The following is a 16,968-nucleotide window of genomic DNA, read 5'->3' on the forward strand; positions in this document are numbered from 1 at the left end:
CGGACATTTTTTTAAACTTTTTTTCCTACCTTTCCCTGGGCTGTATGCTTTCCCTGATCTATGGGAAGCTTCTTTTCTTCTGTGGGGGCTCCAATCTTGGCAGAGGGGGGGGGTCCCTGGCTTCCTCCAGCAGCTCTGACCGCTGACTGAACTCAGCCAGCGGCGGGAGCTGCGGGAAGATGCTGTTAACCCCTCCCCTGCCGGCTGTTATTGGCTGGACGATCGTCCAGCCAATAGCAGCGATCCTGGAGGGGTGACGAAATCGCCACCTCCCCATAGATACAGTGGGTGATAGGGGGTGTATCATACACCCCCGATCCCCTTGTATCTCCGGGTCACACGTGATACGCATCGTCGGAATAGCCGCAAATCGCAAGTGTGAATTCACGTGCGATTTGCAGCGATCGCCGACTTGGGGGGGTCTAATGACCCCCCTGGGCATTTGCACGGGATGCCTGCTGAATGTTTTCAGCAGGCATCCCGGTCCGATCCCCGCCTGGTGCACGGCGGGGACCGGAACTGTCCATGACGTAACTGTATGTCCTGGGTCCTTAAGACCCAGCGTGTGGGGACATAATGTTACGTCATGGGTCCTGTAGGGGTTAAAGGGGTAGTCTGGTGGAAAACTCTTTTTATTTTTTTTTATCATTCTTTTCTTTTTGGAACACAGTGATCTCTGCTGACATCTCTTTCCATTTTAAGAGCTGTCCAGAGTAGGAGAAAATCCCCATAGAATACATATGCTGCTCTGGGCAGTTCCTAAAATGGAAAGAGATGTCCGCAGAGAGCACTGTGCTCGTGATGTCAGCAGAGAGCACTGTGTTCCAAAAAGAAAATAATTTCCTCTGTAATATTCAGCAGCTAATAAGTACTGGAAAGATTAAGATTTTTTAATAGAAGTAATTTACTAATCTGCTTACCTTTCTGGCACCAGTTGATAAAAAAAAAAAAAAAAAAAAAAAAAAAGTTTTCCACCGGAGTACACCTTTAATCATTCGCTACTTTACTAGAGTTATGCAAAATAGCTCTCTCCAGAAAAGGAAAGTTATAACTCTCTCTTGCCATCTATTAGGGATGGATCCATACAAGTCAATGCTTGACTTCTTTGAGAAGCCTTAGCACATGACCAGGGATTTATGGCAAAGCCGGAACCTCTGCCAAAGGGAGATTTACCCATCAGTAGACAGCTGTTTTGGAGGATTCGCAAGTCCTCAGTACAGAGTACGTTGCTGGCTATCGAGCAGAAAAGTCATTGTTGTGGGACTAAGTGGGTTAGAGGGAAATTCTGGCTTGGCTACTAATTCCTGATTGTGTTTTAAGAGTTCTTAAAGGAGTATAGCACTGACCTGTAGGGATGCTATTCCAGATACATGGCACCAGAAAAGCATTATCTTTTCTTCCTGGAGAAAGCTACTTTGCGTCTCTCTAAAGGGAAACTGAGTGATGGATCAACCCCACTAACCCGAATACACAGGTGGTAAGTGTGGTTAATCCTTACACCAATCTATTCAGTTGTTTCCGGTATTGTGTTTTCTTATGCTTTATTTTCAGCCTGGTCAGAATACAGGTTGGCCAACGGGCCGTTTCTCGCTTACAACAGCGCTTTCTCAAGACCTTTGACTTCCGCCACAATCCCCACCCATATATGCACAAAAAAATAATTAACCCTTTGTGACAACATACTAGTTAAAAAACATTAATTAGGTGATGAAGATTTTATTCAGCACCATTTTATGCACAGTTTCATGGAGGAGACGATTAGAGTTCATAATTCTTATTCATATTATTACTTTTTTCATTTCTAAAAACTAGATTTATTCATTCATCTGGAGGAAAAAACGCTTGGGTCTTTTCTCTCGTTCAGACCTAGTGGTCCAAGAGCCTCCCGTCCTTAAAATCAATTCAGTTTCTTTTTATAATATTTTTTTTATGTCTATCGCCTCCCATATTTAAAGGTTTTATCACGGCCAGACCTAGAAATTTTAGATGTTTCACATCATTATTGTGAGTTGTCCTCATGTGCTCAATTATGCAGGCACAGCCAACTCCTGTAATTAAAGATCAAAAGTGTTCCCTAATACAGGGGTCGAATCATCTTCCCAATATAATGGTATCCACAATCACATACCAGAGCATATACCACAAATTGTGCTCTGCATGTAATAAAGTCATTGATACACACTGTGGGGGAGATTTATCATTATTTGTCTATTATAGATACAGTTCTACCCCTTTACACTCTTGTCTATTGTACACTCTTGCTCAGAATTTACTAAGGCTGTGCACTCCTTTGATAAATCTTGTGCAAATATAGAAATGCCCCCCTCGCTCTACCGTACACTCCTCCTCTAACTCACAGGAAAAGTGGACGTAGGGATTTTGTTCTATTGCTTTGAGGTCGGATTCCATTGAGGTTTTTTGTCCATCATAAAAAAACACCAGAAAAACTGTCCCAACTTTTTCCTGCGTTTTGTCAGTTTTTCAGTTTTTTTTCTTGCGTTTTTGCTGGTGTGCGGAAACAAAAAAATGTACTAAACTTTGTTGTTTTTTTTTCTTTGAAATTTAGATACGTGAATGCGGAGGACTATGTCAGATTTTGTGGATTGCGATGATGAACAGCGTTTTTTTTTTTTTTTTTTTTTAAATGTCAATAAAAAGGGTTAACGAGGGCTGTGGGGGGAGTGTTTTTTTTAAATAAATTTTTTTTTTCAATGTGTTGTGTTTTTTTATAATTGAATTTTCAGGCTTAGTAGTGGAAGGCGTCTTGTAGACAGAATCCATTACTAAGCTGGGGGTTAGCATTAGCCCACAAAACAGCTAGCGCTAACCCCCAATTATTACCCCGGTACCCACCGCCACAGGGTTCCGGGAAGAGCTGGTACCAACAGGCCCGGAGCGTCAAAAATGGCACAGGCTGGCGTTATTTAGGCTTGGAAGGGCCAGTAACAATGGTCCCCGCCCACCCTTGTAACGTCAGGCTGTTGCTGCTTGGTTGGTATCTGGCTGATACTGAAAAAAATTAGGGAACCACAGACTTTTTAAATTATTTATAAAAAATAAAAAAAAACACATAGGGTTCCCCCTATTTTTAGTATCAGCCAGACACCAACCAAACAGCAAAAGCCTGATGTTACCAGGGTGGGAGAGGACCATTGTTACTGGCCCTCCCCAGCCTAACGCCAGCCTGTTACCGCCTAGGCCCAGGAGTGCCATTTTTGACGCTTCGGGCCTGTTGGTACCGGCTCTTCCCGGCACTCCTGTGGCAGTGGGTACCGGGGTAATAATTGGAGGTTAGCGCTAGCTGATTTTGGGGCTAAGCCCCGGCTTAGTAATGGATTCCATATATAAGACCACTACTAACCCTGAAAATTCAATTATAAAAAACAAGACACATTTAAATTATTATTTTTTTTTTTTAAATACTCCCCCACAGTCTTCGTTAACCATTTTATTGAAATAAAAAAAACGCTGGTCATCATCGCAGTCCACCGAATCTGATGTAGTCCTCTGAATTCACGTATCTCAAATGAGAAAAGAAAAACAAGAAATATGGGTTAGTACATTTTTTTTTTGCTTTCCCCTGGGAAGAGCGCACTCTGAGGAGAGCGCACATAATGCAGTGTATTCATAAACAGGGAGCCTCCAATTGTTGCTACACTACAACTACCATCATGGGGGGCTGTAGTTAAGCAACAGCTGGAGTCTCCCTTTTGGGAACACACTGCCAGAAAGGCTCTGTTCCCATTATGCAAAACGCATAATGTGAACAGAGATCTATGCCTCTGCCCTTGGACTACTACTCCTATCATGGGACAGAGCCTTTCCCATGATGGGAGTAGTTGTAGTACCGCAGCGCTGCTGAGGGATGGCACTTGCACATCCCCCGGCTGCGGGACTTTAAGGACTACTACTCCCATCATGGACAGACTCTGTTCATGATGGGAGTTATAGTCCAGGGGCTGAGGTGCAGATCGCACTGGGTCATTCTGCAGAGACCCGCTGCGATCCGCATTTAAGTTAACAATCCGGTGGTACATGTGTCTACACTGCGCTGCCGCCGGCTTCTATATACAGCTGTCATAATTCATAATTCCCGCCGCCGGGAGAGGGGAGCTCTGATTGGTCAATAGCTATCCACCAATCAGAGCTCCCGTGTTCTGGTGGCGGGGATTATGAATTATGACAGTGTATAACAAGTTGATGTAGACGCATGCAAGGCCGGCTTGTATAGTTAATAAATGCAGATCGCAACAGGTCTCCAGAGAATGATCTGCTGTGATCCGCATTTAAATTAAAAAGCTGGCTGTACATGCAGCTACAGTGCACTCCTATATACACTGACATAATTCATAATCCCCACCACAGGAACACGGAAGCTCTGATTGGTGGATAGCTTTGACCAATCAGAGCTCCCCTCTCCAGGTGGCGATTATGAATTATGACAGTGTATATAGAAGCGAAGTGTAGCTGCATGTACCGCCGGCTTTTTAACTTAAATGTGAATCGCAGCAGATCATTCTCTGGAGATCTGTTGCAATCCACATTTATTAACCATACAAACCGGCAGTACATGTGTCTACACTGCGCTGCCACCGGCTTTTATATACACTGTAATTATTCATAATCCCCAAAAACGCTAGTGAATGACATGTTACTCCAGATGAATGAATAAATCTAGTTTTTAGAAATGAAAAAAGTAATAATATAAATAAGAAATATGAAGTCAAAACGTCTCTTCAATGAAACTGTGCATAAAATGGTGCTGAATAAAATCCTCATCACCTATTTAATGTTTTTTAACTTGTATGTTGTCACAAAGGGTTAGTTATTTTTTGTGCATATATGGGTGGGGATTGTGACGGAAGTCAAAGGTCTTCAGAAATCGCTGTTGTAAGCGGGAAACGGCCCATTGACCAACCTGTATTCTGACCCGACTGAAAATAAAGCATAAGAAAACGCAATACCGTGAGTGCCATCATCTTTCTTTGAACGCAAATTTGAAGACTATTTGCACTTCTGACGCTGTTCTTTGGGTCCCGTTTGCACTGCCCCACTCATCAGTATTCATCTTCTCTTAGATGAGAGGGGTGGCACAAACGGAACCCCGAAGGTGGCATCAGAGATGCAGATAGTCTTCAAACACGGGTACAGTGCAGAGAGTAATTTGTATATTGCTAATTTTTCCTATATCTGGGGAATGGCTTAATGGATTTGGTTAAAAAAATATATATAATTTTACTCAGTATCACCCACACTAACCACCTATATATTCAGGTTAGCGGAGTGATCTACCTGTCAGTTCCCATTTAACAGTGGAGCAAGAATTGCCTAGAAGTCTCCACAAGCTATTGGCTCTTACTATTCACACACTAAAAGAAACAGAGTCATAAAATCAGAACATGTAAATACTAAAATACTGTTTAAAATGTTACAGACATGAGTTTTAAGGAAGAATTGCCAAAAAACTTTAACACAGCACAATTAAAACAATTAGAACATTAATATTGCCTCCATGGGATTCTCTTATGTGATCAACAAGCCTCAGATCCCCGAGCAGAGTTCTAACAGAATGAAAATGCTCTCCTATACGTAGAAATGCCTTATAGTTTTACCCACATAAAAGAACAAACACGGACATACTAGAGCATAGGCTATGTACAGTGGGGATCAAAAGTTTGGGCACCCCAGGTAAAGATTTGTATTAATGTGTATTAAGAAGCCAAGGAAAGATGGAAAAATCTCCAAAAGTCATCAAATTACAGATTACCTGTATGGGGAGACCAGAGAGGGCGCCTCGTGTGATACCGTTGGGGTGGTAAAGGGAAGGGGAAAGGAAAGAGGTGCGGGGCTTGCAGGCCCCTTAGGTAGTAACTGCTCACCTTAGAGCAAGTGTAAAACTTGCATATCAACCCACTGCTGGGGTTACAAAAATAGCAGGAACCGCTGCTGAGCCTGAGGTTACAGGTGAGGTAAAACAGTCTCCTGGAGAAAGTAGGTGATCATGAGAGAGCAAAAGGACCTCACAAATGGCGCTGCTGGTTCCGTAGGAAGTTTGGAATGAACCAAATCCAGATAAAGTATTGTAAGAACTTGTGGATTTTATTGCAAATCAATAAAATCAATAAAAGCAATACAAGTTTAAGATCTTAAACTTGTATTGCTTTTATTGATTTTATTCATTTGCAATAAAATCCACAAGTTCTTACAATACTTTATCTGGATTTGGTTCATTCCAAACTTCCTACGGAAGCAGCAGCGCCATTTGTGAGGTCCTTTTGCTCTCTCATGATCACCAAATTACAGATTAGACATTCTTACAATATGTCAACAAAAGTTAGATTTTATTTCCATCATTTACACTTTCAAAATAACAGAAAAGAAAAAAATGGCATCTGCAAAAGTTTGGGCACCATGCAGAATTAATATCTTGTACTGCCCCCTTTGGCAATTATCACAGCTTGTAAACGCTTTATGTAGCCAGCCAAAAGTCTTTCAATTCTTGTTTGAGGTATCTTTGCCCATTCTTCCTTATAAAAGTCTTCCAGTTCTTTGAGATTCCATGGCTGACTGTGACGCACTGCTCTTTTAAGGTCTATCCATAGATTTTCAATTATGTTGAGGTCAGGAGATTGTGAAGGCCATGGCAAAACCTTCGGTTTATGCCTCTTGATGCAATCCCCCTGTGGATTTCGAGGTGTGTTTAGGATCATTATCCATTTGTAGAAGCCATCCTCTCTTTAGGATGGCATCAAGTTAGCATCCAAAATTTGCTGAAATTTTATTGAATCCATTTTTCCTTCTACTCGTGAGATGTTCCCTGTGCCACTGATTGCAAAACAACCCCAAAGCATGATTGATCCACTTCCATGCTTAACAGTTGGACAGAGGTTCTTTTCATTGAATTCTGTTTCCCTTCTTCTCCAAACGTACCTTTGCTCATTCTGGCCAAAAGTTCAATTTTAACCTCATTGGTCCACAGAACTTGTTTCCAAAATGCATCAGGCTTGTCTATATTTTCATTTGCAAAGTTCAAACGCTGATTTTTGTGGTGAGGATGTAGAAGAGGTTTTCTTCTCATGACTCTTCCATGAAGACCATAGTTGTACAAGTATCTCTTTATAGTGGAATAGTGTACCACAACTCCAGTGTCTGCCAGATCTTTCTGGAGGGATTGTGCAGTCAAAACGTGAGTTTTGAATTGTTTTTCTCACAATCCTGCGAGCTGTTCTGTCTGTTCTGATATTTTTCTTGGTTTTCCAGATCTTGCTTTAACTTCCACTGTTCCTGATGACTGCAATTTCTTAATTACATTCCGAACAGAGGTTATTGACATCTGAAAACATTTTGCTATCTTCTTATAGCCTTCTTCAGCTTTGTGAGCATCAACTATTTTCAGTTTCAGATTTCTAGACAACTGCTTAGAAGAACCCATGGTGCTTATTGTTGGGGCAAGGCCCGATGAGTCTGGGCATTTAAAACCTTTGAGATTGACATCACCTGGTCTTCCCAGATGATGATTGAGAACAATCCATGACACTGGCAGGTCTCAGCTTTGCAAAGGGGGCAGTGCATGCTATAAATTCTGCAGGGTGCCCAAACTTTTGCAGATGCCATTTTTTTGTTTTCTGTTATTTTGAATGTGTAAATGATGGAAATAAAATATAACTTTTGTTGACATATTATAAGAATGTCTAATCTGTAATTTGATGCCTTTTGGAGATTTCCTTGGCTTCTTTATGCACATTAATATAAATTTTTACCTGGGGTGCCCAAACTTTTTATCCCCACTGTATGTAGTTCTACAGGTGTTTAGTTGCTTTACAAGGTATGTGTATCCACCTAACATAAAGCTTTTACTCGTCACATTATAATTACAAAATGAGCAATTTCTACAGAGATAGTTGCCGATTGGAGATAGTTTTGTTAACCAATTGCTAACATAAGACAGAGAATCCCACGGAAGCAATGGTAGTGTTCTAAAGTTTGCAGGCCTAGAGAGGGTTAACAAGCTGGGCCATGGAGGTGATCAGCATAACACTCTCCTTCAAAGAGAAGCATGTTGGATTATGAAATTAAATACTCTTGGCCTGGTAGGCCTTAATGACCAAAACAATATGAGTTTGTTGCTTTGAGTTTTTTAAAAGTTCCTATGAATATTTGTATAGTTGTTTACATGTAGCCATGACAGTGAATTGCTTGGCTGGTTTTAAATACGTATCTATACGCCATGACGTGTATGGTTGGGCAGAAGATAAGGTGATAACACATGGAATGGCTGTTGCCAGGTAGCACTTTTGTTTGTCTGCGGACCCCACTGCATGTATTGTTTGTGCTTTAAAGAAATAAAGATATAAGACGTTTTCATGAAATGGTGAGTACTGCAACTTTTTCTATAATTTCTGATATATATATTTTTAAACACATTTTTAATAAAATGTGACATTTTAACTTAATTCCCAGTAGCTATAATTTATTTTTCTATGTGGCTAGGCATATGAAAATGCAGCCTGCCCGTTACCTAAGTACCATATCTAAAGATTGGCAGATCATTTGATAAGTTCACACACAGACATTGTATTACTAGTCTTTCTTGTACCAACAATAGAATAAGTATTGATCCCACTAAAATGTTTGCCTCCATGACTAATCAGGATGTGTTCATGTTGTACTGGGCCTCTACGACTCTTCAATACACAGTCGTGTAGAGAAATGTGCACTATGCATCCTGTACACGTCTATTTATAAGCAAGTGGAAAAACATTCAGTATTTTGGAAAAGTTTCTAAATGAATATAGCCTGCTAAGTACAATGAGGCAGATCTGTATATTTATAATTAAAAAGTATATAGTCTCCAAAAAATGTTCAGAGAAAGCGGAGCACAATTTATGCACCTATGAATAGTAATCCTTCAACATAAAAGACTACAATAGCAGCTTCAATATAAATGTAAAAATGTACCAGACACAAACAATTCAGCGTTAACCCTCTGCAAGCAGCAAGTTCCACTCTATAATGCATGTTTAAGGCAGGGAAGCTGACTGCAGCATTTTCTTTCTTTAAATATGTGGTTCCATCAGGGTTCATGTTAGTGGCTAAAACCTATAATCATAAAAAAGAAAAAAAAAAAAGCTTTCCAGTGGTCCAAGCAGTATTTTCAGATGCATTAATACAAACTTCCTTGTTAAAACTCTTAACTCTTTACAGGTCTTGGAAAGGTAACGTATGAAACAATACTAGGTCGAAAAAAGCCATTTATTTCTAATAACAACAGGTACAATGTATGACACAAATTACTTTTAGATTGGGTATTAGACCACAATGTTAAACTTTGGTCATTTTTGTCCCTTTTATATAGTTGTGCCCATCACCTCAAAAACAAAGGTAATGTTTGAGAATTATGTTTATCCCTATTGTTTCGTGCTTTGAAATGTTCCTGTAATTTGGAATCATTTGACATGTCACAGAGAAACGTAACAAGTTTTGATTGAATGATAGATCAGGCATCTTGAATGTCAATATGCCCTTTTTCCTAGAGATAAGCTGCTACCAGTGTACTCAGCAGCTTTGTCTCTTCTTCCCACTCAATACATATCCACACTTGGTTAAACAGAGAGTACTTGTGTATGGGGCAGTTGAGAGGGATGGCATCTTAGAGTTATATGCATAGCATAAACACATTTTTTTTTTTACTGATTTTGATGTTTAAAGGAGAACTATCGTGCACAAAAATGTATCCCCTATCCAAAGCATAGTGGATAAGTTTTAGACTGCAGGAGGTCCGACCGCTGGGACCCCCGCTATCTCCTGCACTGCTCTCCCCAGAGGCCAACATGTCCCCGCCATGTATTTCTACAGGAGAAACGGAGATAGCTGAAGGCCGGCGTCCGCAGCAGAAGATCTAAAACGTATCCCCTATCCAAATTTTTGTGCACGGTAGTTCTCCTTTAAGATACTGAGAGAATATTTAATGGGGTACTCTGCCCTAGACATCTTATCCTCTATTCAAAGGATCTAAGTTTGCTCCGTGTGTGATGACTCATGATACAGGGACCGGAGTATCGTGATGTCACGGCCCCCTCGTGACAAACTTCGCTTCATGCAGTGATGTGCAGTGATGACTCGGGGATCCGAGCGGGACCCCCGCAATCAGACATCTTATCCCCTATCCTTTGGATAGGGGATAAAATGTCTAGGGCAGATTGCCCCTTTAAGCAATCTGTTGACAGCACAGATTACTATAAAATATAATGTAAATGGTGCATTTTGGCTTTATAGTGAGAAAATAACAAAGGGTAAAATCCGAATTAAATCAGAATAGAGGCATAGCCAAATGTCCATCTGACAGGAGAGGAAAAAAATAAATAAAGTATTGTTACAGATTATGCATTGGGGCCCAAGAGCTTCAAGTTATGCCTCTGCTGAGGGTTAGGTTTTTGGAAGTGAAATATGCTACGAAAGTTACTTTGACCTAACGAATCAAAACAGCACAGTACATGATTCTTCTTCCAGGCTAGGAGCCAGGAGAAGATTGAAAGGTGACTAAATGAATAGTGACAGGGGACAAAGTGGCTCTAATAACTTTTTACAGTTTACAGTCCAACTTCTTGACACTGTCAGATTAGTAGAGGATTTAGATAAAATAGTATTGACCGGGATCTCTCATCTTCATTCTACTTCATTGATGGCATTATGTTCTTGATGAAATGAATGGAGTAACAAAAAGGTAGCCGCACCATAAGAATGAGGAAGAAACTAAGAAGTTGTCCTTATTTATACAGTAATAACTCTTAATAAGTACACGTTAATATTGTATAGTTTTTTCATTTTTTTTTACAATGTCAAGACATTGTGTATGGTTACATGCACGAACACCCCGGTTTCATTTTTGTATCATTGTTGTGTTCTTCAGTTATATCACTTCTAAAACAGACAACCCTTTAAAGGGGTTTTGCAGTCACAGAGGAATTACACTCATCCAGCCGACGCCACTGCAATTTTATCCTATGTAAAGAATGATACATATAAAATAATCTTCTCTAAAAAAAAAAAACTTATCTGACTATTTTCTCTAGACTGTCAGCAGATTACATCAATATTGGTGAAACCTAACAAAACTTTCTAATCTGTATAGCCAAAATGACATGACAATGCACAAACTACATGCAGACCACTGCAGCACCATGACATAAGAAATCAGGCATGTGGAAATAAGTGTAAGCTTATATTAAGTGACACATATTTAAGCATGTTTATTCGTAACAGAGTACAAAAATATTATGCAAAATATACATTATAAATAAGATTAAAGGTTTTCACACTGTAATTTACAGAATAAATGAAAGATATAACATTGACAGTTTCATAAAATGATGCATGGTGTGAAGTGTCAAACTTTACATTGCTGTATATAAAATAGTGATATATACAGTGCTCCCTCAAGTTACAATAGTGGTAAATATGAGAGTAAAAATTTTCCAGGTTTTCGGCGCAATCCACCAAGGATGGGTCAGAGTTTCTTCAAAGGAATTTTATTTGCCAAAGAAACAACGTGTTTCAGAGCTTTGGAGCTCCTTCGTCAGGTAAACATGGAAGTATACTGCCATGTTTACCTGACGAAGGAGCTCGAAAGCTCTGAAACGCGTTGTTTCTTTGGCAAATAAAATTCCTTTGAAGAAACTCTGACCCATCCTTGGTGGATTGCGCCGAAAACCTGGAAAATTTTTACTCTCATATTTACCAATGTACCTACCGGCCAGGAGCACTCCTATATCCGGGACCAGAAGGCTGCACCACCTGCATGATCACCCAAGCGCATTTGTAGTTGTGTCTTTATACACAACTAAGCAAGGTGAGTGGTTCACTAACACCCACTGCACACCACGTGCTTGATAACACACTGTGTATCAAACGATACCTGTCCCATGAGGAGCTCTGCCATTTTTTCCTCTCCAGACTTACGTCAAGTTACAATATTAATTGGTTCTAGGGCAACCATTGTATGTTGAAACTATAACTCTATGGAAACCTGGTAATTGACATTTGAAGCCACCAAAATGTTATCCAAAATAGGAAAAAGTGAGGATTAACCCCTTAAGGACGCAGCCCATTTTGGCCTTAAGGACGCAGAAAACTTTGTTTTTACGTTTTCATTTTTTCCTCCTCGCCTTCAAAAAATCATAACTCTTTTATATTTTCATCCACAGACTGGTATGAGGGCTTGTTTTTTGCACGACCAGTTGTCCGTTGTAATGTCATCACTCACTTTACCATACAATGTATGGCGCAACCAAAAAAATACTATTTGTGTGGGGAAATTAAAAAGAAAACCGCAATTTTGCTAATTTTGAAAGGTTTCGTTTTCACGCCGTACAATTTATGGTAAAAGTGACATGTGTTCTTTATTCTTTGGGTCAATACGATTAAAATGATACCCGTGATAACATACTTTTCTATTACTGTTGCGCTTTAAAAAAATCACAAACTTTTTAACCAAATTAGTACGTTTAAGATCCCCCTATTTTGAAGACCTATAACTTTTTCATTTTTCCGTATAAGCGGCGGTATGAGGGCTCATTTTTTGCGCCGTGATCTGTACTTTTAATTGATACCATATTTGCTTATATAAAACTTTTAATACATTTTTTATTAATTTTTTTTTGGAATAAAATGTTCTAAAAAAGCATCTATTTTGGACTTTTTTTTTTTACGTTCACGCCGTTCACAAAATCTAAGGGCAAAAATCTATAAGAAATGAAAAGAGCAGAAACTTCACAGATTATTTTGAGATACAATTTTGCTAAGTCTTGTTTTTATCATTCTCTGCAGGTTCCAACCTGAGTTAGAAAACCTTTAACCACTTAGGGACCCAGTGCATACAGGTACTTAAAGACCCAGGACGTACCTGTACAGCCGTGGGAATTTTGGGCCCTGCCACGCGCCGGGCGTGGACCGGACCAGGATGACTGCTGATAACCCCTGGGGGGGGGGGGGGGGGGTCCTGAGACAATTCAGACCGGCGATTCAGGGTCAATCGGGTCTCTGGTGACCCGGGAAAAAAAGGGTGAAAGGGGCTGTCCCAGAATGTAACAAGGGGTATATTGAGCCTTAAAGGGGTACTCCCGCGCTTAGACATCTTATCCTTTGGATAGAGGATAAGATGCCTGATCGCGGGGGTCCTGCCGCTGGGGATCTTGCACGCCGCACCAAGTTTATAATCAGTCCCCGGAGCATGTTCGCTCCGGGTCTGATTACCGTCGACCACAGGGCCGGCGGCGTGTGACGTCACGCCTCCGCCCCCGTGTGATGTCACGCTCTGCCCCTAAATGCAAGCCTATGGGAGCCTCCCATAGGCTTGCATTGAGGGGGCGGAGCGTGACGTCACACGGGGCGGAGCCTTGACGTCACAACGCTCCGGCCCCGTGATAGACAGTAATCAGACCCGGGAGCGAACACGCTCCCGGGACTGATTATAAACGGGGTGCGGCGTGCAAGATCACGGGGGTCCTCAGCGGCGGGACCCCGGCGATCAGGCATCTTATCCCCTATCCAAAGGATAAGATGTCTAAGCGCCGGAGTACCCCTTTAAGGCTCAATATACCCCTTGTTACATTCTCGGACAGCCCCTTTCACCCTTTTTTTCCGGGTCACCAGAGACCCGATTGACCCTGAATCGCCGCAAATTGCCAGATAGGGGATAAGATGTCTAAGTGCCGGAGAACCCCTTTAACACTCCACAGGTGTTTTTTTTTTTTTTAACTAAAATGCTGGTGTTACCCTACATTTTTCATTTTCACAAGGGAGAATAGGAAAAAAGCCCTCCAAAATTTGTAGCCCCATTTCTTCTGAGTAAGAAAATACAAACTACAATGCTCAGAAGAGAAGGAGCGCCATTGGGCTTTTGGAGAGAGAATGTGTTCAAAATTGAAGGCCATGTGTGTTTACAATGCCCCCCATAGTGTCAGAACAGTGGACCGCCCCCACAAGTGACCCCATTTTGCAAACTACAACCCTCACAGAATTTAATAAGGGGTACAGTGAGCATTTACACCCCACAGGTGTCTGACAGATTTTTGGAATAGTGGTCCATGAAAATGAAAAATTAAATTTTTCATTTGCACAGCCCACTGTTCCAAATATCTGTCAAAAGCCAGTGGGGTGTAAATGCTTACTGTGAGGGGTGTAGTATCCAAAATGGGGTCAAATGTGTGTGTGTGGGAGTCCACAGTTCTGGCACCACGGGGGGATATTGTAAACGCACATGGCTCCCGACTTCCATTCCAACCAAATTCTCTCTCCAAAAGCTCAATGGTGCTCCTTCTCTTTTGAGCATTAGAAGTAGCGAGAAATAGCCGATAACTTATACGGATTCTGGTATAATTTATCGGCTATCGGCCTAGAAGTTATCGGTATCGGCCCTAAAAAATCAATATCGGTCAATCCCTAGTTTCCATACTCAGAAGTAATGAGGTTACAAATTTTGGGATGCTTTTTCTTCTATTACCCCTTGTGAAAATGTAAAATGTGGGGTAACACCAGCATTTTAGAGAAAAAAAAAATTGAATTTTTCAGTTTCACATCTTACTTTAGCGGAAATTTGTCAAGTACCTGTGGGGTGTTAAGGCTCACTGTACCCCTTGTTATGTTCCTTGAGGGGCGTAGCTTCCAAAATAGTATGCCATGTGGGGTATTTTTTGCTGTTCTGGCACCATAGGGGCTTCCTAAATGTGACATGCCCCCCAAAAACCATTTCAGCAAAATTTGCTTTTCAAAAGCCAAATGTGACTCCTTCTCTTCTGAGCATTGTAGTGCGCCAGCAGAGCACTTGACGTCCACACATGGGGTATTTCCATACTCAGAAGAGATGAGATTACAAATTTTGGGGCATTTTCTCCCATTACCCCTTGTAAAATTTGGGGGAAAACCAGTATTTTAGTGAAGACAAAAAATATTTAATTTACACATCCGACTTTAACGAAATGTCATCAAACACCTGTGGGGTGTTAAGGCTCACTGTACCTCATGTTACGCTCCTTGAGGGGTGTAGTTTAAAAATTGTATGCCATGTTTTTTCCTGTTCTGGCACCATAGGGGCTTCCTAAATGTGACATGCCCCCCAAAAACCATTTCAGAAAAACTCACCAAAATCCCATTGTCACTCCTTCCCTTCTGAGCCCGCCGAACACTTTACATACACATATGAGGTATTTCCTTAGTTGAGAGATATTGGGTTACAAATTTTGGGGGGCTTTTTCTCCTTTTACCACTTGTAAAATTTCAAAAACTGGGTCTACCAGAATGTGCGAGTGTAAAAAACGAAGATTTAGAATTTTCTCCTTCACTTTGTTGCTATTCCTGTGAAACACCTAAAGGGTTAACACACTTTCTGAATGTTATTTTGAATACTTTGAAGGGTGCAGTTTTTATAATGGGGTCATTTATGGGGTATTTCTAATATGAAGGCCCTTCAAATCCACTTCAAAACTGAACTGGTCCCTGAAAAATTCAGATTTTGAAAATTGCTGCTGAACTTTGAAGCCCTCTGATGTCTTCCAAAAGTAAAAACATGTCAATCTTATGATGAAAATATAAAGTAGACATATTGTATATGCGAATTAATATATAATTTATTTCTTATGTCTATAAGCAGAGAGTTTCAAAGTTAAAAAAAATGCAAAAATTGCAAATTTTTCATCAAATTTTTGAATTTTTCACTAAGAAATTGCAAGTATGGACAACATTTTTCCACTGACAAAGTAGAATATGTCACGAAAAAACAATCTCGGAATCAGAATGAAAGTTAAAAGCATCCCAGAGTTATTAATGCTTAAAGTGACAGTGGTCAGATGTGCAAAAAATGCCCGGGTCCTTAAGGTGAAAATGGGCTGGGTCCTTAAGGGGTTAAATATGTGCATAATGTATATCAGTAATGAGAAAGTCAGAGTTCAGGTTTGTTAAAGGAGTTGTCTAATTAAGAAAACTCCTTTCTATTTGTCTTATAAAGACGTATAGAAGGCATTGTGGGGATTCCCACTCAGAACAGAGTGTTAATCTACACATGCAGCTTTGTCATCTTTGTATTGCATGGGCGACCATACAGCCAAATAGCCACCTTATAACACCAAATGTCCCCCTTTCACTGCTGTATTGAAATGCTGCTCCTGACTGAGGGGCCTACCGGCCCAATAGTTGCTCGCTCTTTCTCAAGTTCCATTTCAATCTTGGCTCTGATCTTCTCCCAGTCAACTTCAACCTAAGCACAGACAAGAAATGCAGATTAAGATTTTATAATTATTTTCAAACATCATTGAAATGAAAGATTCATCCAAGCACAAAGGGGCTTGTTTATGTAAATTTTAATGTATAACTGGTGTACCCAATACTGACACCACAATACAGAATGTGGGAATTTACTAATACTGCCTATAAAAACTCTTGTCAGCTGATCAGGTCATTTTGAACAGATAAAAAATAATCGGCCGCACATCTTCCTGAGTAATAGATTGTTGACAGAAAAGAGCCACATTACTGATCAAGCCTTGTAAATGCTCTGTACACGAATGCTGATCACAGAGATTGGACAGCTTGAGCTGTCTAATAAGGCACTTAACTGCTGAGCTCAGTTCCTTTCCTGGTAGGCCAAGGCCCATTGTCAAGCAAGGCATATTTTCCGATTCTTTTTGGTGCACACAGCACAGGAAATGTTCTTCAACTGCCTCAGTTTTTGTGCTTTTGAATACAAATTGTGGCACAACAGCCATAGTATATGTGAGCCAATCTGATAACAGAAACAATCAATGTGTCCTGATGTGCTTACAGAAGGTGTTTTCAAACTTGCTCCAAACGTCCACAAATATCTAAGCTGCACCATTCCTGTGACATAAGCAACACAGTCCCCCATCCCATTTTATTCTTATGAACAGGACAAAAATGGGTCATATATGGACATGTGATAACAGTAGTTAATCTTTG

At 40.5% G+C, this 16,968-nt stretch overlaps 1 protein-coding gene across 6 annotated transcripts in view; it reads right to left on the reverse strand.

The window, feature by feature from the left end:
• Positions 1 to 3,493: 3,493 nt before the first annotated feature.
• IFT80 (intraflagellar transport 80) overlaps positions 3,494 to 16,968 on the reverse strand; it is a 188,790-nt gene continuing 175,315 nt past the window's right edge. For 4 of the 6 annotated variants that reach the window (XM_056565068.1, XM_056565066.1, XM_056565067.1 and 1 more), the window contains one exon: positions 14,137 to 16,249. In XM_056565068.1, the coding sequence (XP_056421043.1) occupies positions 16,133 to 16,249 (117 nt within the window). In that variant the 3' untranslated portion in view covers positions 14,137 to 16,132. Of the gene's footprint in view, positions 3,522 to 8,834; positions 9,100 to 14,136; positions 16,250 to 16,968 lie in introns of those variants that run through there. The other 2 variants (XR_008891127.1, XM_056565065.1) reach the window with 2 other exon arrangements.

The sequence above is a fragment of the Hyla sarda genome, chromosome 3, assembly GCF_029499605.1.
Source record: "Hyla sarda isolate aHylSar1 chromosome 3, aHylSar1.hap1, whole genome shotgun sequence".
NCBI lineage: Eukaryota > Metazoa > Chordata > Amphibia > Anura > Hylidae > Hyla > Hyla sarda.